The sequence below is a fragment of the Eublepharis macularius genome, chromosome 17, assembly GCF_028583425.1.
Source record: "Eublepharis macularius isolate TG4126 chromosome 17, MPM_Emac_v1.0, whole genome shotgun sequence".
In the NCBI taxonomy this organism is placed as follows: Eukaryota; Metazoa; Chordata; class Lepidosauria; order Squamata; family Eublepharidae; genus Eublepharis; species Eublepharis macularius.
Window position 1 is genome coordinate 40,646,711 of NC_072806.1, and position 23,078 is coordinate 40,669,788.

The following is a 23,078-nucleotide window of genomic DNA, read 5'->3' on the forward strand; positions in this document are numbered from 1 at the left end:
TTCATCAAAGTTGGCCCTACGAAAATCTAACCTATGAATCTGGCTATAAACTTCCTTGGCTCCCCACAGCAACTGGAATTCAAGAAGGACATGGTCACTTCCCCCTAAGGTCCCCACCACCTTCATCTCATCTACCAATTCTTCCCTGTTGGTTAATATCAAGTCTAGTATGGCCGAACCCCTTGTAGCTTCCTCCACCTTTTGAAAAAGGAAGTTATCGGCCAGGCAGGTCAGGAAATTGCGTGATTCATGACGCTTTGCTGAGCCTGTCTCCCAGCACACATTGGGGAAGTTGAAGTCACCCATAATTACAAGGTTCTGATGTCTGGATACTCTGCCAATCTGTTCAAAGAGGACAGCATCCATTTCTTCTCGCTGGTCCGGTGGTCTGTAGCAGACTCCAACAATAATACCCTTTGTCCTTCCTCCCCTTATTTCTACCCATATACTTTCCACCGGGCTGTCCGCCCCATTCTCCATCACTTCTTGACAATCAAGCCCTCTCCTCACATACAACGCCACTCCACCTCCTCTTCTACACTTCCGGTTTTTCTTGAACAACTCATACCCATCCACTTGCACATTCCAGTCATGGGAATCATCCCACCAAGTCTCAGTAATTCCTACTATATCATAGCCCTCTGTTTGCAACAGAAGGTCAAGCTCTTCTTTCTTATTGCCCATACTTTGGGCATTGGTATATAGACACTTGTAGCCTTGTACCTTTGTTTGACCTTTGACCACAAGCCTCCTGTGTTTCTCAATCAGTCCTCAGCTTATAAAAGGGCACTGCGCTCCCAGTTCTGGTTTCACTTTCATCAAGCAGTGGAATAGGACATAGCTCTTAATAACCTTTTGGGAGAGAGAGAGAGAGGGAGGGAGAGTGCATTGGAGCTGGGCTTTTATCTGTGTGTGGTGGGTGGGATAGGGAGCTATCCCCTTTGGTTCCAAGGCTGCTGTCAGGCCCTGGGGCCAAGCTCAGTGGGCACCTCGGTTGAGGGCTCACCCTGATTATTAGTGCCTGATCTGGTTAGGTCTCTGGGAGTGTTTGGCTAGGGCTGTACCCCCTCCCTCCAGTTCCAGGGCTGCTGCCAGGCCCTGGGGCCAACCTCAGTGGGCTCCTCGGCTGAGGGCTCACCCTGATTATTAGTGCCTGATCTGGTCAGGTCTCTGGGAGTGTTGGGCTATGGCTCTACCCCCTCCCTCTGGTTCCAGGGCTGCTACCAGGCCCTGGGGCCAAGCTCAGTGGGCACCTCGGCTGAGGGCTCACATTATTATCACTGCCTGATCTGGTCAGGTCTCTGGGAGTGTTGGGATAGGGCTCTACCCCCTCCCTCTGGTTCCAAGGCTGCTGCCAGGCCCTGGAGCCAAGCTCAGTGGGCACCTCAGCTGTGGGCACACATTATTATCACTGCCTGATCTGGTCAGGTCTCTGGGAGTGTTGGGATAGGGCTCTACCCCCTCCCTCCGGTTCCAGGGCTGCTGCCAGGCCCTGGGGCCAAGTTCAGTGGGCACCTCGGCTGAGGGCTCACATTATTATCACTGGCCCATCTGGTCAGGTCTGACCAGGGATAGAGCTGCTGGAGAGAGACGGCCCTTACCTGAAGACAGGAAGAAGGGAATCGCCATTTTTGAAAAGGGAAGGGTCCCGACTTCAGCAGAGGAGAAAGTAAGCCATATTGGATTACAAAAACTACAGAAAAACCATAGAGAAAGGATGCCCGACATCTTGGACTCTTTAAACGTTTTTTTAATCTTTATGAAACCGGGACATTCAAATTAAACTAAAAGGACACTAAGCCAAGCGCCACGGAGCTAAGGAAACGAGCAGACTCGTGGGAGCAAGGTAAGTCAAGCCCCACGATGTCGAAGAAAGAGTGGTAAATGGCTATAGAGAATTTGGACAAAAAATTTATGGAAATGTTAAAGGAACTGAAGGAGACAAAACAGGAGCTGGTGAAAGAGGTTAAAGAGGTTAAGGAGACAGTAAAAAATGAACTGGCAGAAGTTAAGAAGGGAATGGAAACAATACAGAATGATTTGCAAGCAGCACAACAAAAAGTTAATGTAGTGGAGAAGGTGGTGGAGAATCTCTCAGATACGCAACGAACAGAGATGAGGGTGATGAGGGGAAGAATGGCTGTTGCGGAGAGCAAGTATATGGAGAAGCAGCTGAGGTTTCGTGGCTTGCTGGAGGTAGAGGGAAAGACAGCCCAAGAACAAATTGTTGAGGTGTTAGCTGAATACCTGGGGAAGGAGGAGGAGGAAATTGTGGCTATCCTAGATGTGGTGTATCGCATAAACTCAAGATTTGCGACCCAGAGGAAACTACCAAGAGATGTGATTGTGCAATTTACGACTAGAACTATAAGAGAAATGATTGTGAGTAAGCAATTTCAAGACCCAATGGAGGTTGATGGCAAGACGGTTATTATCATGAAGGAGTTACCCAGATCGGTGTTGCTTGACCGGAAAAAATACAAAGCCTTAGTCCAAATTTTGAAGGACATGAAAATAAGGTACAGATGGGAATTGCCGGAAGGATTGTCATTTGAGTTTGGAGGAGTGAAAAAGCGCATCAGATCTGAATCTGAAATGGAAAAGTTTTTGAGGGACAATGAAAAGGACTTACCAACAATAAGGCCATGAATATGGAGTGTAAAGTTCTATCGTGGAATGTAAATGGACTTAATTCACCCAATAAGAGAAAAAGTATTTTCCACTGGCTATTAAAACAGAAATGTGATATTGTGTGTTTACAAGAGACTCATATTAGAAAACAGGATGTAAAATATCTTAAATCGAGCAAACTGGGCAACGATTTTGTAGTGGCCTCAACAAAGAAAAAAAGGGGAGTGGTATCATATTTGAAAGAGGAGCTACAGCCAAAGTTAGTGATCAGAGATGTGGAAGCCAGATTTTTAGCAGTGGAATGTACATGGAATTTAAAGAAAGTGTTGGTGATTGGAATTTATGCACCTAATGGTGCAAAAGATAGCTTTTTTGAGGATTTGAAGAAGCAATTAGATGAACTTTCTTATGACCAGATAATTCTTGCAGGAGACTTCAATGGAGTCACAAATTTGGAGCAGGATAAAAAATCAGCAACTGCACAAAAGAAAAGAGGACTATTACCAAAGACTTTTTTTGCGTTAATGCAACAGGAAACTTTGGAAGATGTATGGAGAATACAGAATCCCAAAGGCAGACAATATACATTTTTCTCAGCAAGACACTCCACTTTATCACGAATCGACATGATCTGGGCCTCAAAGGACTTAGTGCTTTGGACTAAGGATGTGGAAATAATGCCTATGGTAGGCTCAGATCAAAATCCAATTATGTGGAAGTTCGGGAAAAGAACTAAGAGGAAAGGATGGAGAATAAATGAGGACTTGTTACAAGAAGGAGAAAATTTGGAGATGTTGAGAAGGGAAACTAAGTTCTTCATACAGTACAACATGAATCGAGAAGTACCAACCAATAAGGTATGGGACACCTACAAAGCAGTAATTAGAGGCACACTAATGGACTTAAATGGAAGAGCCAGAAAAAAAAGAGAGGAGAAGAGACAGGAGATTATGGAAAAAATAAAAGCCAAAGAAATACAATTAAAGAAAAGACCAGGGAAAAAGAAAATTTATCAGGATATTAAAATCCTTCAAGAGCAGTTGACGGCAATGAATAACAAAGAACTGGAATGGAACCTTAAGAGAATGAATCAAAAGTCGTTTGAAGGTGCAAACAAACCTGGGAAATACCTGGCGTGGCAATTGAAGAAGAGAAAGGAGAAGAAGACAATAAATAAAATATGTGAGGACAATAAAGTACATTTGGAACAGACTGCTATTAGTAGAGCTTTTTATAAATTTTATGCTAAACTGTACGATAAAAAAGAAGTGAATAAAGACTCAATAGCGACATATTTGGGGAAAATGAAGCTTCCAGCAATTTCGGAAGATTGGAGAGACAAATTGAATAGTGAAGTAACAGAGGAGGAGATAAGAAAGGCAATTCAGTCAACAAACTTGGGAAGGGCGCCAGGACCTGATGGACTTACAGCTAAATTTTATAAGGTAATGGTCAATGAACTGGTACCATTCCTAAAAGAAGTGATCAATGGTGTTTTGAGAGATCAAAGAATTCCAGATACTTGGAGTGAAGCTAATATGTCATTGATCCCCAAAGAAGGACAAGACTTGACTAATGTTAAAAATTATAGACCAATTTCCTTACTTAATAATGACTATAAGATCTTTGCGAAGATCTTGGCAGAAAGAGTAAAGGGATGGTTATCCGAAGTTATTGGAGAAGAACAAGCTGGTTTTTTACCGAATAGACAAATCAGAGACAATCTAAGGACAGTTATAAATGCTATTGAATATTATGACAAGCGTTGTGACAAAGAGGTTGGTTTCTTCTTTGTGGATGCTGAAAAAGCATTTGACAATTTGAACTGGGATTTTATGTTTGTCACTATGGAACAGCTGCAAATGGGAGAAAGATTCATAAGAGCAGTGAAAGAAATCTACAGAGACCAGAGTGCAGCAATTGTGGTGAATGACGAGTTGACCAAAAAACTGACTATTGGTAAAGGTACAAGACAAGGTTGCCCGTTGTCTCCACTGTTGTTCATTTTAGTTTTGGAAATTCTGATGATACAGATTCGAGAAGATAATGCGATCCGTGGAATAAAAATAAAAGACTTTTCCTATAAAGTCAGAGCATTTGCAGATGATATAATGCTAATTGTGGAAGATCCGATTGAGAATATGTCAAAGGTAATAGAAAAAATCAAAGAATTTGGAGATTTGGCAGGTTTTTATGTAAATAAAAAGAAGTCCAAGATACTATGTAAAAATATGACTAAACAAAAACAACAGTTACTAATGGAAATAACAGATTGTGAAGTAACAAGTAAGGTGAAATACCTGGGAATTGAACTGACTGCAAAAAATATAGACCTATTCAAGAATAACTATGAGAAATTGTGGACTCAAATAGAGAAAGATTTGATTAAATGGAATAGATTGAATTTGTCATGGTTGGGAAGAATTGCAGTAGTCAAGATGAATGTGTTGCCAAGAGTGATGTTTTTGTTACAGACAATACCAATTATTCGGGATTCTAAACAGTTTGAAAAATGGCAGAGGAAAATATCGGCCTTTGTTTGGGCAGGCAGGAAGCCTCGGGTGAAAATGAAAGTATTACAGGACGCAAGAGAGAGAGGTGGAATGCAACTGCCCAATCTAAGACTCTATTATGATGCAATCTGTTTGGTGTGGTTGAAAGACTGGATGACGCTGAAAAATCGCAAATTGCTAGCCTTAGAAGGATATAAAAAAAATATTTGGATGGCATGCATATCTGTGGTACGACAAAGTAAAAGCAGACTCTATGTTTTTACACCATTATATTCGGAGAAGCCTCTTCACAATTTGGAAGAAGTATAGAAATTACCTACAGGAAGGAACTCCCTCTTGGGTGGTTCCTTACGAAGTAATAGACCCGAGAACTGTTGACAATGAACAACAATGTTTAACATACAAGGAAATAACACGAACAGACCTTTCTAAATTAAGAATAAAGACGCAAGAAGAGTTGTCTTTAAATTATGATTGGTTTCAATATAGACAGATTAGAGATCTTTACAACTCGGACTGTGCAAAGGGAGGAATAAGAATGGAGAACTCGGAATTAGAGGAAGTAATTTTACAAGAAGACAAAAAGGAAATTTCTAAGGTCTACAAGGTGTTGCTAAAATGGTACACTGTAGATGAGACAGTTAAAGTGCAAATGGTGAAGTGGGCTATAAACTTTAATAAAGAAATAACAATGGAGGCGTTGGGAATACTTGTGGAAAAATACGTTGAAGATCACAACATGCACCAATATTAAAGAGAATGTCTATAAAATGATTTATCATTGGTATTTGACACCAAAGAAAATTGCGCTAGGGAATTTGAATATGTCTAACAAATGCTGGAAATGTAAAAAGCATGAGGGATCTTTGTATCACATGTGGTGGTCTTGTGAGGTAGCTAGGCAGTACTGGGGAGAAATAATAAGAGTAATAAGTGAAATTTTACAATTTCAAGTTAATAAGAACCCAGAACTCCTGCTACTGAATTTGGAAATGGAGGATATTCCAGCACAATACAGGACATTGCTATTTTATATGACAGCAGCGGCCAGACTTTTGTACGCGCAGAAGTGGAAAGTACAAGAAGTGCCAACTATTGAGGATTGGATTTACAAATTGCTGTACATGGCGGAGATGGACAAAATGACAAGAAAATTGAGAGACCTTGATCCAGGACAGTTTAACACGGATTGGGAGAAGCTGAAACAGTACTTGGTGAAAAAATGGGAGGTAGGAGGAGAACTGTGGCAGTTTGAAAATTACTGAAATACAACAAAAGAAGAGAGAAGTGACTATACCGGGGGGTGGAGAGTCAATTGAAAATTTCTAAGCAATTATTTTATTTGACTACTATATATAGTATTAAGTAATAGTGGTTTTTACCTATGAATTTTCGAAGTTCTTGCCTTTCTGCTGGGCTCATGGAATATAGTTTCCCTTTGGGGAGTCTCTCTCCCGGGATTAATTCAATGGCACAGTCTGTGTTTCGATGAGGCGGTAGACTATCCGCCGCCTCCTCACTAAAGGCTTGAGCCATGTCCCGGTATTCCAGAGGGATTAGATTTAGCTCCTCGGTAGACAAAAGGGCAACTTCCAAATTTGGCAGGGCTTCCCCACCCCACTCCGACTTCCAATGATGATTTTGGCAATATTCTCGATCAAAGACAATCATTCCTTTGGCCCAATTGATATAAGGGTTGTGGTCCCAAAGCCATCTACTGCCCAAGATGAGCGGATACTTGGCTGCTTGGCTCACCACGTACGAGAGACTTTCCCAATGTTTGCCCATGCTCGTGGGCACTCCTTCTGTCTCTAGAACGGCTGGATTCATATTAGAGCCGTCCATTTGCTCAAAAACGATTGAGACTTTTAGTTCATGGGTTTTCAACCCCAGACCATTTACTAATGCCAGTGTGATAATGTCTCGGGAGCACCCTGAGTCAATTAACACTTGCACTCGGATATGGGTTCCCCTCTTTGGGTTCACTAGGGTAACCGGAATAAATAATATGGCCCCTCTGTCTCTCACCTCCTTCGGGGTGGTCTTCTCTTTGATCTGCCACTGGGGCTTCCTCACGACAGATCCATCTCGTTTCCTGACAGCGGGCTGGGAGCTTCGGTGTCCCTCAGCTGTGTCAAACTCTATTAACACTTCTTCGGCTTCTAGCCCCATCTCCAGACACCCCTTTTTTGTCATTCCTCTACCTCTGTTGCCTCATGGGGCCAGGACGGGACGCGTTGTTGTTGGTGGTTGAGTTTGTGCCCGGAGAAGGCATTGCGCTGTGAAGTGGCCGCTACTACCACATTGGAGGCAGAGTTCTTGTCTCCAGCACGTCTCTCTGGCCCCCCTGGCCACCGGAGTACCCCGTCCCCCTCTTGAAACTAGTGGGGCTCGCCGGGTTCCCATGGCTTGCTGTTGTTCTACTAGCCGGACCACTTGGGTGCGGTTTTCCACTTCACGTGCTAGCTGTATCCACCCCAAAAGCGTTGGGGGATCATCTTGCATCAAGGATCTATCGAGCAGCCTGGGATTCATCCCGTTGCAGAATAGCACCACTTTCATTCACTCCTCATAATGCGGGCACTTCGCAGCCAGATGATGAAATTTGGCTGCATAGTCCCTCACAGACTGGGAACCTTGCCTCAAGGTCTGCAGTTCAGTGCGGGCCCTCTCCCCTTCCAAAGGATCTTGATACTGGACTCTTAACACAGCAATGAAGGCTTGCAAACTTCCCAACTCGGGAGCTCCCAAGTAATAAAGAGTTACATACCACTCTGCTGCGATGCCTTCCAAATGGGCCGCTAGATGCATAACTCGACTTTCTTCATTCGGGAACAGGTAGCCCCACTGGTTAAAAAATTGTAAAGCTTGCACGACAAAGAATCCCAATTTATGTGGGTCCCCATCAAAAGTTGCATCCAGCTTAATCCACCCCATCGGTAGTTCGGCCCCACCGGCTGCCATCGCTTTGGTGGGTTGGGCTGGTTGTAAAGGCGGTATAGGTGGCGCGGGACCTCTGGGCTGAGGTAAAACCAGCGGTTGCGGTTGGAACGGTGCTCCGGCTCTGAGCATAGGTCTCAATGGCACTCCTGGTCCGGGACACGGTTGCGGGCAGAACAGGGCTTGTGGTCAACCCGGGGGGCCAGCTCCGCCAGGAGCTTGCTGCGCCCTTGGCTGAGGCTGCAGTGGCACCAGGCCTTGCAGTTGAGGTGCTGCCCCTCCTGGAGCAGCAGGTCCTGGGGCCGTGGGCCCCGGTCCTGCTGGAGCGGCTGGTCCTGGGGCCACAGATCCCAGTCCTACTGGAGCGGCTGGTCCTGCTGGAGCCCCTGGTACTGGTCCAGCCGGTGTGCCTCCTCCAGGTGCGGTGGGGCTGATATGTCCCGGTGGCGGTGGTAAAGGAATAGGTGGCCCCGGGGCCAGCGGGGCCGGCAGTTGCATATGAACTCTGGGCGCCGGCAGTGTGAGGAGTTGCCGAGGTCCTGGTTGGGCTGGGCCTCCTGGTTGGACGGGCCCAACCACGGGGCCCGGTGCTGGTGGGGCCGGCGGTCCCGCACCATCTCCTGGCGTTGCACCCGACTCTCCGCGAACCAACAGGCCTATGAGAAAGATGGCCTGCGCTAAATCTTCTCTCATCGCCCCCATCTGCGCTTCCAGTGATTGATAATGGTCCTCCGGTTGCTCATCTGGTTCCATCTCTTCCTCGTCCTCTTGGGGTGGTTGGAGCAGGCTCTCCTCCCAGGCTTGCTGGCAATGATCAGCCTTCTCTGCCGCCGCCTCCGAGAATCCAGCTCCACATGTTTGGGGTTCCGCAGCAGCTGCTGTCCCTGAGACGCCTGGGCCCAACATCTCTAAGGAACTGGCGACCCAGCCCTTGACCATCCCGGTTACAACCAATATTCCATATTGCAACACTTGGGCTTGGTCTTGTAATTTATTCCAATGTCTGTCTCCCGCCGGGATCCCAGTCTCGTTCTCCCTGGTTCCGGCTGAACCAACATCCGCATAATCCCAGCTCATTAACTCTCTGCGCGGTGCATTCCAGTCCAGGAGGCTACCAGTCTCCTCCTGCAGGGACCATTCCACAAGGCAACCTGCCTCCTCATCCCAGCGGTACCAAGGCTGAGTGCTGGCTCTGGTGGGTCCTGCTGAGAGCGTGGATAGTCGGCCAGTTTCCCAAGTCTGGCCTCTTGGTGGCCCCAGGTCCTCCGACAACGGGGCTAGGTTCGACTTGATCAGGGAGCGGGAAAACATGGTGCTGGCCCGCCTCTCCCAGGTATCCCGGGGCCTCGAACCCCACTGCCGGGGTGTTGGCACTGACGACAGCACTTGGAGTCCTCGTCCGACACTGACTTTCGGCTGGGCACCTTTGCTGCTCACTCGTGCCTGTCCAGACCCACTGGCAGGCAATGTAGGTGACCCCGCACCCTCCATGCCAGGATCAGACAGTTCTGTCAGAGTAAATCCGGTATCCATCCTTCCCGGGTGAGGGGTCGGGGGAGTAAAGCGATTCTCAACAAAATGTCAGGTTATGGAATCCCAGTTATCAAGAGTTCGTCTCCCCCCTCTGCAAGAAGCACAAGGTTTCTTGGTTTCAAAGGTTTATTGGAAGAATATGCTCAGGATACAGGTGTCCTCGATCCAAGGGCTTGAGGCCCTTAGCTGAACAAAAGCTTTGTTGAGAATGACACACAAAATGAAAGTAACAACACTTCAAACACCCATTCCCAGCCTCCCCCCTTAGTCCTGTCTGCGAAGACATGGGAAGACAAGGACGTCAAGGTCTTCAGCTGGAACGGGCTGATGAGAACTCTTTGCTCCCATGGATATACACGGCCTGGGCACCACCGGGGCCTAGAGGGAGGAAAACTAAACAACTACAGATTATAGCAAAGTAAAATGGCGTAACTCTGGTTAGAGAACTGACAAGCAAACTGACACTCTGACACTCTGGCTGGGCTTCTTCAGCAAAACTTCTGGTGCACTGGCAAGGAAAAACTTTTCAAGCACATGACATGGAGACAGGTATTATGCTTCTCAAAGATCTACAGCTGGACTGGAATTCCATCTCACCAAGCAAAATCTCCTCATATAAGGCTAGATCATCCCTAAATTATTGGAGCAAGATCCCAGTGAAAAAAGATGCCAGGGGCCTCCAGCAGGAACTGACATGAGCAAGTCCTGATGAAGCAGAGAGAGAGAGAGAGGTCGTTCTTCTTTCTCCTTTCTACTTTCAATGTTTACCAGCAACACAGAAGAAGAAGGATGTCAATCCAATTGATCAACAATAACTCAGTTTATATGCTATTTGAAAACTGTTTTTTCCTTGTTATAGGGCACAAATCTGATTAAATTTAGCCGGGCAGGGTGGGAGGGGGGCGAGCAGTTGCAGGGTTTAGTTTGCTCTCTAACTTGTTTCTAACCCCAGACTCTGAGCTTTATCTCTTTTAGATTTAAACCCAGTTTTACTTCCCTTTTCCTGATAGAAAAGGGCTCTGGAGGTTTTCTCTTTAGTGTTACTAAAAGAGACTGGAGTTTTATTATTTTTCTTTTCCTGTTCTCTCTTTTCCCTTTTTCTTCCCCTCTATATTTCTTAACTATTCTCCTTTTCCTAAATTCCTTCACATCTATTTAGCTGTTTCCTCCTGTTTCCCCCTCTTTAATACTACATAACTATATATTGTATTTAGAACTATTCAGTCAACCACTTATCACTGTTCTGGTTAAGTGGGGGGGGGGGAGTGGAAACTTGCACGGTTATCTTACATCTAGAAATTAATACCACAACAGAGATTTAAGTAAAGGTTTATAAATCACAGTTTAGCAACTTCGTTTTATATTTTTCAGGAGATGGAATATAAGGTTATTTCCTTGAACTGCAGAGGTCTAAATAATGTTATTAAGCGTAAAAGAGTTCAGACAATGTTGCTGAAGCAACGACCAGATTTTCTTTTTCTACAAGAAACCCATTTGTCCTCAAAGGCTCAGCAGGTATTCAAATCAAAATGGTGGGATCATCAATATTTAGCTCATGGCAACTCAAAATCTAGGGGGGTAGCAGTTCTAATCTCAAAGAATGTTAGATCCGAAGAGATTGTCATAGAAAAAGACGAAGGAGGTAGATATCTATTCCTCAAAGGTTCTTTTGACTCAAAAAAGTTGACACTTGTATCTGTTTACACAGCCAATATAAACCAGAATATATTCCTTAAACAAACCTTCTCTAAACTAAAAGTATTTTGGGAGAGAGATATCTTATTGGGGGGGGGGGGACCTAAATTTAATTGTTAACCCCAAATTAGACCATTCAAAACAGAAAAAAATCAGACTCTTCTGTACCAAACCCCTCAAAAATTGGACAACTAGAGAACATTTTGAAACAATATGATTTAATGGATGTTTGGAGAACTCAGCATCTATCTGAAAAAGATTTCACTTATTTTTCTTCTAGATTTGGAACCTATACTAGAATTGATTATATCCCGGCATCCCCAAGCTTATTGCAGCATGTTATCAATTCTAAAATAGGCCCTATGATGTGGTCAGACCACTCATGGGTGGAATGCTCAATAACATTATCGAAACAAAAAGCTAGAGTACCAAACTGGAGTTTAAATAAATTTCTTTTATTTGACACAGCATCTCAAAAAGCTATATCAGAAGAAATACAAAACTACTTTAAACAAAATTCAAACTGCGGCATCCCGAGTTAAATAGTCTGGGATGCAATGGAAGCCATAGTTCGGGGTAGGTGTATTGCCATTGCATTGGCCTACAAGAAAAAGAATGAAAAAATTAAAATAGATTTACTGAGTAAAATAACCCAATTAGAAAAGGCCCGTAAAAGAACCTGTAGCAAGAAAATTTATAAGAAACTTTTAATGGAAAGAAAAAAAATTGAAACCCTGGATACTATGTCTATCCAGAAAAATTTAATCTTCTTAAAACAAAAATATTGGCAAAATACTTCTAAAAATGTGAAACTACTTCCTTGGAAAGTTGAGGGGGGAAAGCTACAAGACTTATAAATCATTTAAGGGATGAAAATGACCAAACTCAAGCAAAAACAGAATCTATCATAAATGTTTTCCAAAATTTTTACAATAATCTATACAAATCAGACACCCCAGATACAACAACAATTAATAACTATCTAGAAAAAGTAGGGATCAATAATAAATTGACAGAAGCCTATAAACAACCAATTGATCAGCAAATTTCGATTAAAGAGATTCAAGAAGTGATTAAAAATTTAAAAAATAACAAGTCCCCAGGCAATGATGGATTCCCTGCAGAATATTATAAAAAATTCTCATACCTACTGGCTCCTCACCTCACTAAAGTCTGCAACATAATTTTGGAAGATGGGAGAATGCCCGCTTCCTGGGCTGATTCGAACACGGTGATCCACTTAAAACCGGACAAAGACTCCACTAGCCCTGCTTCGTACCGGCCAATCACTCTTTTGAATCAGGACATGAAGATTTTCACAGCAATATTGACAGCCAGACTGAACAAAATTATTACAAATTATATCACTATAGATCAATCTGGCTTCATCCCAAACCGCCAACTCACAGACAATATAAGGAAAACATTAAATATAATTAATTATGGGAAACTGAACAAATTGAATTCACTTATTTTAGCCCTTGACGTTGAAAAAGTGTTTGACTGTGTAGAAATCACTTATCTTAAAGAACTACTATGGAAAATGGATTTTGGAGATAATTTTTTAAGGGTAATTCAAACACTCCACACGAGTCCCACTATCCAAACCAAAATCAATGGACACAAATCAGGGAAAATTAAATTGTCCCGAGGTACTAGGCAGGGCTGTCCACTCTCCCCACTCCTTTTTGCAGTGGCAATTGAACCCTTCGCAACTCATATCAGAGCATCCCCTGACATAAAAGAAATTAATATTGGAGACAAGGAATACAAACTTTCTTTGTTTGCTGATGACATGGCATTATACCTATCTGATCCCCTACGTTCTATGGAAAAATTAGAGACAATCACGCTGGAATTTTCAAAAGCCTCTCTATCAACAAAAGCAAAAGCGAAATTTACCCAATACCTTTACCCAATACCCATTAACCTATACAATCTCATTAGTAGCTCCTATGGGTTAAATGGGTTAAAAATGTTGGAAATACCTGGGAATTAAAATACCAACTACTTTGAAAGATCTACTGAATATTAACTACTTTGAGATTAACCATTCAATCGATACACTACTGGAGGAGTTGGGGGGAAAACTATCTATCCTTAACAGAAAGAATCAACCTTATTAAATCATTTATTTTCCCTAAATTCCTCTTTATGTTCCGTGCTATACCTATTACAATCCCAAATAAAACCTTTAATCAGTGGCAAACCAAAATTAGTAAATTCATCTGGAATAACAAAAAGCCCAGAATTTCATTGGATACCCTAAAAAGACCATCCTCTAGGGGTGGCCTCAACCTACCAGATTTAAAAACATATTATGAGGGTACTCACCTTAAAAACTCTGTAGTGTTAGCTAATGGTTCTGTGCTACCCGATTGGAAGGGTATCGAACAAAACTATTTAGAAGGTAAGCCCTTAAATGAATGCTTATGGAATAAGAACAATGAACGCCCACCTAATTTACATCTTAACCCTTTTTTAACGAGTGACATAAAGATCTGGGACAGACTCAGAAGCAAATTAATTCAGCCATACTCCCTAATTTCTCCCTTTGTGGGACACCATTGGTTTCTCCCAGCTTATAATATGCATTCATATAAGTGGTGGAGGATTAACAACAAAACTCGAATAATAGACGTTCTTGACAAAGGGAACTTCCAAGAAAAATCAAAACTAGAAATAAATACCGAGACACGCATTCCGTGGTATGAATATTTACAGGTGAAACACCTCATAGAATCAACTAAGTTTAAAGATTCATTAGATAAACCCTTAACAGACTTTGAAAAGCTCCTGAAAGAAAGACCAGAAAAACTGAAAGGCGTATTATCCAAAATCTACCTAATCCTTTTGGAAAAAAAGCAAAATCACAAAGCTCTTTCTTATAAAAAAATCTGGTTCAAGGACTGTACTCTTGACCCTTCAAATGATAAATGGAATTTAATTTGGAAATCACACAATTTTCGATCAAACATTGTAAACATAAAGATGCAAACTATAAAATGTATTTCTCGCTAGTACATGACACCAGTCAGGCTGCACCACATCAATCATTCCCAGTCCGCCAACTGCTGGAAGCAATGTGGTGAACTAGGCTCATATCTACACAGCTGGTGGGACTGCAGATATGTTAGCTTGTTTTGAGATAAAATACTTAAAGAAATTAAAGTCATAACAGGTTATACGATTCCAAAATCTCTAGAGGTAATTCTATTTAATGTTTGGGAAGATCCGGGGATCCCAACAGTTAGTTTGAATCTTATCTATTCACTTTTGGCATTAGCTAAATCAACAATAGCCTCATATTGGAAACAAAAATCTGCTCCATCTGTGAGTAGCTGGAAATCTCGAATCTGGGACCACTTTATAATGCAGAAAATCACTGATCAACTGGCGCAGAGGGAAAACCCGAACTACAAGTCATATTTTCCAGAACAATGGCTTCCAATCTTAGATTATTTGACCAAAGAGGAAAAATGGTCCTCAAATAAAATAAAACATGACCTCTACTATTCTATGGCATACCTTTAACTGTACGTATCGATCTTCTGCTTGTATTATTAGGAGATAAGTAATCCGGGTACTGTGAACAAGAGATGTGATGATAACTCTCACCTCATCTTCTACTTTTACTTTTTGTGTGTGTTTCTTATTCAAGTTGTAGCAATATTTTATAGTTAATTATCTGTTGGTGTTAACTGTTGTTGTAGTTATCGTTGATAACTGAAATTCAAAAGCCAAATAAAATATTATTTGAAAAAAAATCACTCCCTGATTTGGCCAGGTCTCTGGAAGTGCTGCTGGGCTAGGGCTCTACCTTTTCCCTCCAGTTCCAAGGCTGCTACCAGGCCCTGGGGCCAAGCCCACTGGGCACCTCGGCTGAGGGCTCACAGAGTCATCTCCTTTCCTGTCCTCCTTAATTCTAGTTTGGTGGCACAATGAGTCTTCCTATTGTGTTGGTCGCCAAGGGTGGTCGTGGAGTGAAGTGCAAAGGCAGTCCTCCTGGTTTACTTGTGGAAAGCAGTATTGGGCGTGGCTCGTAGGCAGCAGAGAGTCCTCCCGCTCCCTCAAATTCACCTGTGGGGGCTGTGGAGGAGGCCAAAGAGATCTTTCCGCTGGGGGGAGAGGATCTCTCTCAACATTTTGAGGAGGGGGTGGGTGACGGATCCCTTGAGGAATGGCTTGTGTTTTATGCAAGATCCCTCCCCTCCCCGTCCCAAACTCTCGGTTGTGTCCCTGCCTGCAGTCCACCCCTCACCCCGTCGTCTGTGGTCAGCTCCACAGTGCAGCCTGTAACCGTTCGTTCTCCTTCCCCTGGGACAGTTAGCGGTCCACGTTTCAATGCCTCCATATGGAGGCACTTTCAGGCCCTTCCTAATGATCCCTGTGTGGTGTGTTGCCATGCCTGTGATGTCCTGGTGTGCAGGGGCAAAATCCAGAAGCACCCGTCTTCGACGGTCCTGACTCAGCACCTGAAGATGCACCACTTGAGCCTGTTTTCCCTGTCCTCACCCAGCGAAACATCCGTTGGGGGGAGAAAGGGGGCAACCAGCTCTTCTGAGCGGGGAGCAGGGTCACCTTGCCCTGGGCGTAACACTAGTGGGAGTGGAGCGCTCAGGTAGGCTGTGCTCGTGGATGTTGTCCCCTCAGGGTCTGGGACAGCGCCGCTTAGAACGTCGAGGTTGAGTGCTCAGGAGGCAGGCCTTCGCATCTTGGCAGAGACGATGGCCCTCCATGGCTTGCCCATATCCATTGTGGAGTGTGTGGGGTTCCGGAGGCTACTACAGCATCATGCCCCTTGGTTCTCCATGCTGTTGCCGCACAACCTTGCCCGTCAAGTCCAGCGGGTATCTCGAATGAGGGCTGGCACATTTGGGTCAGGTTTAGCCAGGCCCACTCCCACTGCTAACAGGCTTCTGAGACCTTAATAGGCCTTCCTGGCACAGCCAGATCATGACACCTCCTTTCTGTGAAGGCAGGAAAGTGGGTGATGCTGGCGGCAGCCTCCTTTGGCCACTTTGGCGGCCACTCCTTTGGTCTGGTGGGCGGGCATATGGGGGGTGCTGCCGGCAAGCAGCCAGACCCTCCACCCCTGAAAGGTGGTGGCACGCCACCGCCTCCCCATGCCTGCAAGTGGCCAGACCCCCTGTACCCAAGAGGGGAGGCGGCATGCCTTCAGGACCACCGCATGGGGCACAAGCGAACTGGGGAGTGTGGCTGCATTTGTGTTGATTGGGAGTTTCCTGGGGGCGTCGGATTTGGGAATGTATAACTGCGAGATCCATACTGCAATCTTGACCAAACTTAGGTGGTAGCTGGAGAAGAGCCTGCTGCACATTCCCGGTGAATATGGGCTCTCTAAGTGCTAAGGGGGCCACTCTGGCGCCGACGAACACTGAACACGTTTGTTAACAGGAGATGTTCGGGTCCGGTCAGATGTTCGTGTTCGTCGTCAGGAACAAACACCGAACATCCTGTTCGGGTTTTTTTTCCCATTCATGCCCATGTCTACTCCTGACCTAACCAAAACTTTCCTCCACCCACAGGGCAGCCAGCCCTCCACAGCATCACCATTCAAGCAAGATGTGTTTGTCTACAGCCCTTCACAGAGCTCTGAGAGTCCCGTTTTGGCCTCTGCAACTACACCAGTGATCATGAACCGGAGTCCCACAGGTCAGTTGAACCAGACCAGTTGCAACAGCCTTTGCATGGGGCAGTCCTTGATGACTAGGGAAGGGAAGGCATGGCTTTCCTCTTATTAGGGGTCTGTCATTATTGGTACGGAAAGGATTTCTTTAGTTCCATTTCTTAGTGGTTTCAGTCATACCTGAGAACCATGATCATTAATTTTAGAAATTAATTAGAAATTCCAGAGTTGGAGCAGGGAAAGACCACAGTTTCTTCAGTTTATTTGGATCTTATCTGTTGTATGTTGCTAACTGCTTTTCTGTCAGCACCTTACTAATCACAATATGATTGTACCTATGGTTGCATTGAGATTCTTCTTCCATTGGCGTTTTGTGTGATGTGTGTATGTGCTGCTGTGCAAACAAATGATCTTAAAGATACATCAGATCTGGCCCATGTAAGGAGATGGGAACAATGGTGGGATATTTAAAAGGTTGGTTATTTTTTAACTGGGAGAAGCATTTACAGAGGTTCTAAAATTTCAAAGACTATTTTGAAAGGGAGGGTTGGAGGGAATTAAATGTGATGGTTAATTTTGTACTAAGTATTATAAAGTTGGTTTCATTTATTGACAGTAAAAATGAGCATAATTCAGAATACAATTCAGATTTGCATAGTAGAAAGATTGTACAGAAAATAGGAGGAAAATCTTTTTCTCTCCCTAGATAGAAATTTAATTCTTTCTCTTGTCCAAGCTGTTTTTGCACTTCCCAGTTATATTCTTAAGCACGTCAGCTGTCATTCCCTGTCTTTCAAATGTTCATTTCCTTCTCATCCTGCCAAATGCAAACTGCAGTTGTATCCCTTGGATTGAAGAGTCTGATGTGTCCACTTAACAACAAAGTAATAACACCCTCCAATTGTCACTCTCTGGCAAATCACGCAACTGCATAAATGGAAGGAATATTGTTTCATACAGTGGGCAACCTTTGCTTGGTTTTTTGGGCAACAAATGTTGTTTGATTGGATCTTCCCAACAGATATAAAGAGCAGGAGTTCTCCAAGGTCAAATCTCAAGTTTCGTTTCGATAAACTTAGCCATTCAACTTCTGGCCCAGTAAGTATGACTGTATGAAGCTGACTTATACTGAGCTAGACTGCTGATCTGTCTATCTATCCAAGTGTTGCTTAATCTGACTGTGGCTCTTTAAAATCTCAGTAGGGTTGACATAGTGTTGCCTAGTGGTTATGGGAGACCCAGGTTTGAGTCCCAACTCTGCCATGGCAGTTCACTGGATGATCTTGGGCCAGTCACATGTTCTGAACCCAATCTACACAGGGTTATTGTGAGGATAAAATGGGAGAGAGGAGAACAATGTTATCAGCTTTGGGTCCCCGCTGGGGGAAAAGGTGGGGTATAAATGCAGTCAATAAATAAAATGAATGGATTTCCCTGATTGCATTTTGGTATAGTTCCCTCTGTAATGTCCAGTGCTCCTTAGGTCAGGTTAACCAGCAACGTTTCATCCTAGATTAGGTCCATGTTTGTGCTGTGCACAAGCATCCTTGCACAGCACAAAGCATGGCTAAATCCTTGGTGGTGGGAAGTGCCATCAAGTCATAATTGACTTATGGTGACCCCTGCTGGGATTTTCAAGGCAAGAGACTAATAAATGGCCGACCATTTTGTACCTCTACAGTCCTGGTCTTCTTTGAAGGTCTCCCATCCAAGTACTAGCCAAGGCCAACCCTACTTAGCTTCCAAGATCTCATGAGACTTTACACATGGATAAATAAAAATGGCCAATATATTACATGGGAGGGAAGACAGCATGGTGTAGCCCAATCTCATCATATCTTGGAAGCTAAGAAGGTTTAGTACTTGGATGGGGAGCCACAAAGGAAGACTCTGCAGAGGAAGGTAATAGCAAACCACCTCTACTTCTTACTTGCCTTGAAAGCCCCTTGCTGAGGTTGCCATAAGTCAGTTGCAACTTAATGGCATGTATTCACATACATAACATACCACACAAACACATATATTCATATCAAGACTGCTTTTTTGCAGTTTTATTTATTTTATTTGCAACGTTTTAATTCACATGAGCACATTGCTAATGCAGAGGAGAGGGAGAGAAACAAATACAATGAAGGCATATTCAGGGTCCAAGCATTATTTTGGGGAGCCTGGTACAAACTTGTAATATGTCCCCATCCACACTAACACCATAATCTCTCATCCCATACATACAATCTCATGAGCTGTGAAAAAAGTTTAATTCTGAAATTACTGTCAGGGTATTCTACATTTCTGAAAAATGCCAGCCTTTGCTTTTATAACTATACCCAGCCTGAGAGTTGTACAAGTTTGCTAACTATTTTGCAATTTTTTTTGGTCATTATCCTGTCAATGTCTTGGTTTTTTTTTATTCTAATGGACCAGCAGGGCTGCAAACATTAGGACAATTAACTTTAAAGCTTCATTTTTCTGGTCTCTTTCATTGCAAAGTCAATTTCTCTTATAAGTTCACACTCAATAGACAAGATGGCTAGGTGACTTAACTATTCTTGCCCCATCATAGAACACATGCAGTTTTTAATTAAATTTCTTTCAGCTTCTGCCACAGTCATGGGCAGTGTGCAAAAAATCTATAGGGATACGTACACTTCACTGAAATTAGTTGCAGCTGTTTCTCATAAATCTCTGAGATGGCCATCATTGTTTCAACTGGCAATAGCAAGTTTTATGATCTATGCTCTTTTTATAATCTTTTTATAACCATCTCACTACCCCAAAGAGCATATTCTATACTCTTTTTATTTACTTTTTAGTATATAGTTTACATCATTTTTTCACAATTGGTGAATACCCTTCCCTTTTTCCAGCATACTGTATTGTTTATACCTCCCTTCAGTAAATAGCCACCTGGGAATACAATACAGTGCCTACTTAGTAGCACTCCAAACAAGCCAGTCTCTTGGTATCTTTCCTCTCCTGCTTTACAGTCTTAGAATCATAGGGTTGGAAGGGACCTCCAGGGTCATCTAGTTCAACCCCCTGCACAATGCAAGAAATTCATAACTACCTCCCCTCAATACACATACCTTTCCAGTGACCCCTGCTTCATGCCCAGAAGATGGCAAAACACCATCAGGATCTCTAGCCAAACTGGCCAGGGGGAAATTGCTACTTGACCTCAAGGTGGTGATTGGTATTACCCTGGACATGTAAGAAGGGCCATGAGAACTAAGCACTGATATAACCCTTCCTGCCCTCGCTCTCATGATCTGCCCAGGTTCACAGAATCAGCATTGCTGTCAGATGGCCATCTAGCCTCTGCTTAAAAACCTTCAAAGAAGGAGAGCCTACCAGCTTCCGAGGCCTGTTCCACCAAGGGACCACTCTAACTGTCAGAAACTTCTTACTAATGTTTAGCTGAAAACTCTTTTGATTTAATTTCAACTCGTTGGTTCTGGTCCGAGCTTCTGGAGCAGTGGAAAACAACTCTGTGCCATCCTCTATATTGTAGCCCTTCAAGTACTTGAAGATGGTTATCATATCACCTCTTAGTCGTCTCCTCTCCAGGCTAAACATACTGAGCTCCTTCAACCTTTCCTCTTTTTTAAAAAATTAGTTTTTAGTTCCATCTTATTCTGATAGTAGAATGTAACTTATTCTGATAGTATCATGTAACCAAAAAATGTCAGATTTTTGACATTTCGTCTACAAATTCCATCATAATTATATTATTTTCCACTAAGCTATCATCACTGTAAGTCTACTTTCTTTGATTATAGTACTTCCCCCCCCTCATTCATTTAATTGTGTTTTGCTAACATACAGTTTTGTCCCTATGTTATACTTCCATTCAACCCATCTATAGAGTAGGGTCCATTTTTGTTTCCCATCATGTTTGTTTTTTTCCTTTATTAATTCTGTCAGTGTGTCCAGTTCTGCCATCTCTAAGATTTTATCTATCAATTCTTCTTTTGTTGGTATGTCTGTATTTTTCCATATACTATTCTTGCTGCTGTTATTATATGGATTATCAAATATCTATTTTCCCTATTTATGGGGACTCTGATAGGCTGAGCGGCTGGCATCTGATAGGCCAGGAAGACGGGATGCAGGTGGAAAGCTGCTGCCAGGGGGTGGGGGTTGTGTTTGCGGAAGCAGGGATGGGCTTGGCATGGGGAGGGTCTGTCAGTTCATTCTGGGGGGCCATCTCCCCAGTACTGGGACATGGCTATCAAGGTCCAGCCCCCGCTCTCGCTTTGTAGAGATGCAGTGATGTGTTCCCATTGCGCGGCAGCAAGTCTGAGTGCGCTGTTCATTCCCCTCGTTTCCAAATGGCCTCACAGCCTCCCACATGGTTCCCAATGGGCATTCCTGTCACTCATTCACAGCCCCGCCTCCCCCCCACCTGCTTCTCTGAAACTTGGGGACTAATTAGGGTTGCCAGTCTCCAGATGGTAGTTGGAGATCTCCCAAAATTACAACTGCTCTCCAGGCAACAGAGATCAGCTCCCTACTGTCTGGCCCTACTTTTCAGGGGGGGGAACCCTTTTTCTTTTGGTGGTGGCAGTGGCAGTGGGTATGTGCAGGTGCACTGAGCTGTGGCTACCGGCCTGGCCCTCATCAGAAATGGGGGCTGGATGGGCAAGGGGGGGTTCGATCTGGACCTTCACTGTCACCTCTGCCCCCCTCCCTGGTAGGGATGCCTGCCCTCTGACAGGGGCCTATTGGTGGCGGCAGGGATCGCGCCCCCCCCCATTGGCTGTGCCACTGCTTTTCCCTCATCTGGATGTGAGGGGGGCGTGTGTGGCCATTGGCAGGTGTGAGTGGGGTTGTCAGGGGAATGGTGGGCGGGACCTCCCAGGGGCTGCTGCATTTCACCTTGCCACGCTTGGGCGCCGGCGGGACTATCCTGCAAAAGTCAATAGGGTGCCATGCCATCCAGCACCATCCCATTTACACCGGTGCATGAGCGATGGCCCCTTTAATGTTTAATTCTTTAATGTTGCACGTGTCTTCTTATTTCTCAAACTCACCGAACCCAGAGGATGATGCAGATCCAATTAATCACGTGAGATTAATTGGATATGCATCACCCTCCGGGTTCAGTGAAATAATGAGACTGATCATGGTTGTCCTTTATAGCCCCTGAGGAAGTCCATGTGACAAAATCTGCCATTCAGCTGGCCCCAGCTAGGGCTACCACCTTGAAGGATCTTCAGTTTGAGAAATAAGAAGACACCTGCAACATTAAAGAAAAGAAACATCCTTAGAACATTTGTACTACAGACTTACCTCATTTATGAACTCAGAGTTCTTGTCCTTGTTCCCAGAATTACATGGAACAGGGCTGTTAGTCCCCTGTCATAGTCTTAGAGAAGTAATTTTGTATGAACTGTATTTTTGTAGTTGTATTTATTGAACCTTATTGGATATGTATATATAGAGCACTGTCACTTTAAATACAGTTTAGTATTGTTCCTAGTGAATGCACCATAATATTGTTTTGTTATTCCCTGGTGGTCTTTCCACCCCTTCTGCACTAGAATATGCATATCCTGTCATCCATAGCCTGACAAAAGGGTACGTTTGGTAGGAAAAACAACAAACAGCTTCTGACTACATCTTGAAGTCTAAACTAGGTACTAGAGAGAGAAAACTTAGTGACTTAGTTAGAACATAGAGAGCACTGAGTGCAGAGCTTAGACTGCATGGTCTAGTGAAGTAGTAGTGAACAATAAAACCTTAGTATATGTTGCTAGCTAGTTGCACCCCAATAAACTGGCTCATCCAATAGACAATCATAGATTCTCTCATTAAGACAAAAGGCACCCACTTTCTCTGGCGGGAATTTCTATCGAAGCCTAAATGGTCCTATGCTAACTAGCTATCTGACTAAACAAACAGAATAACAATTTAACTCTTTCATGAATGAGCGTAGGACACTTGCAAAAAATCCAACACCTAGCCTACCAGACAGGCTCATTGAGAAGATACAGTGAGGAAGTACAAGGCATGCAGGCTGCCCTGAGCTCCTAGGAGGACAGGCAGGATTAAAAGTGGCCTGGAGAGGCACATTATTGCTTTCAGGGATGACTCAAAGCCATGGCAGTTCTCAT

At 43.9% G+C, this 23,078-nt stretch overlaps 1 protein-coding gene across 5 annotated transcripts in view; it reads left to right on the forward strand.

The window, feature by feature from the left end:
• The window catches only part of RAP1GAP2 (RAP1 GTPase activating protein 2), a 312,617-nt gene that overhangs the window by 284,941 nt on the left and 4,598 nt on the right, over positions 1-23,078 (forward strand). For all 5 annotated transcript variants that reach the window (XM_055000968.1, XM_055000967.1, XM_055000972.1 and 2 more), the window contains 2 exons: positions 16,862-16,988; positions 17,984-18,060. In XM_055000968.1, the coding sequence (XP_054856943.1) occupies positions 16,862-16,988; positions 17,984-18,060 (204 nt within the window). The remainder of the gene's footprint in view (positions 1-16,861; positions 16,989-17,983; positions 18,061-23,078) is intronic.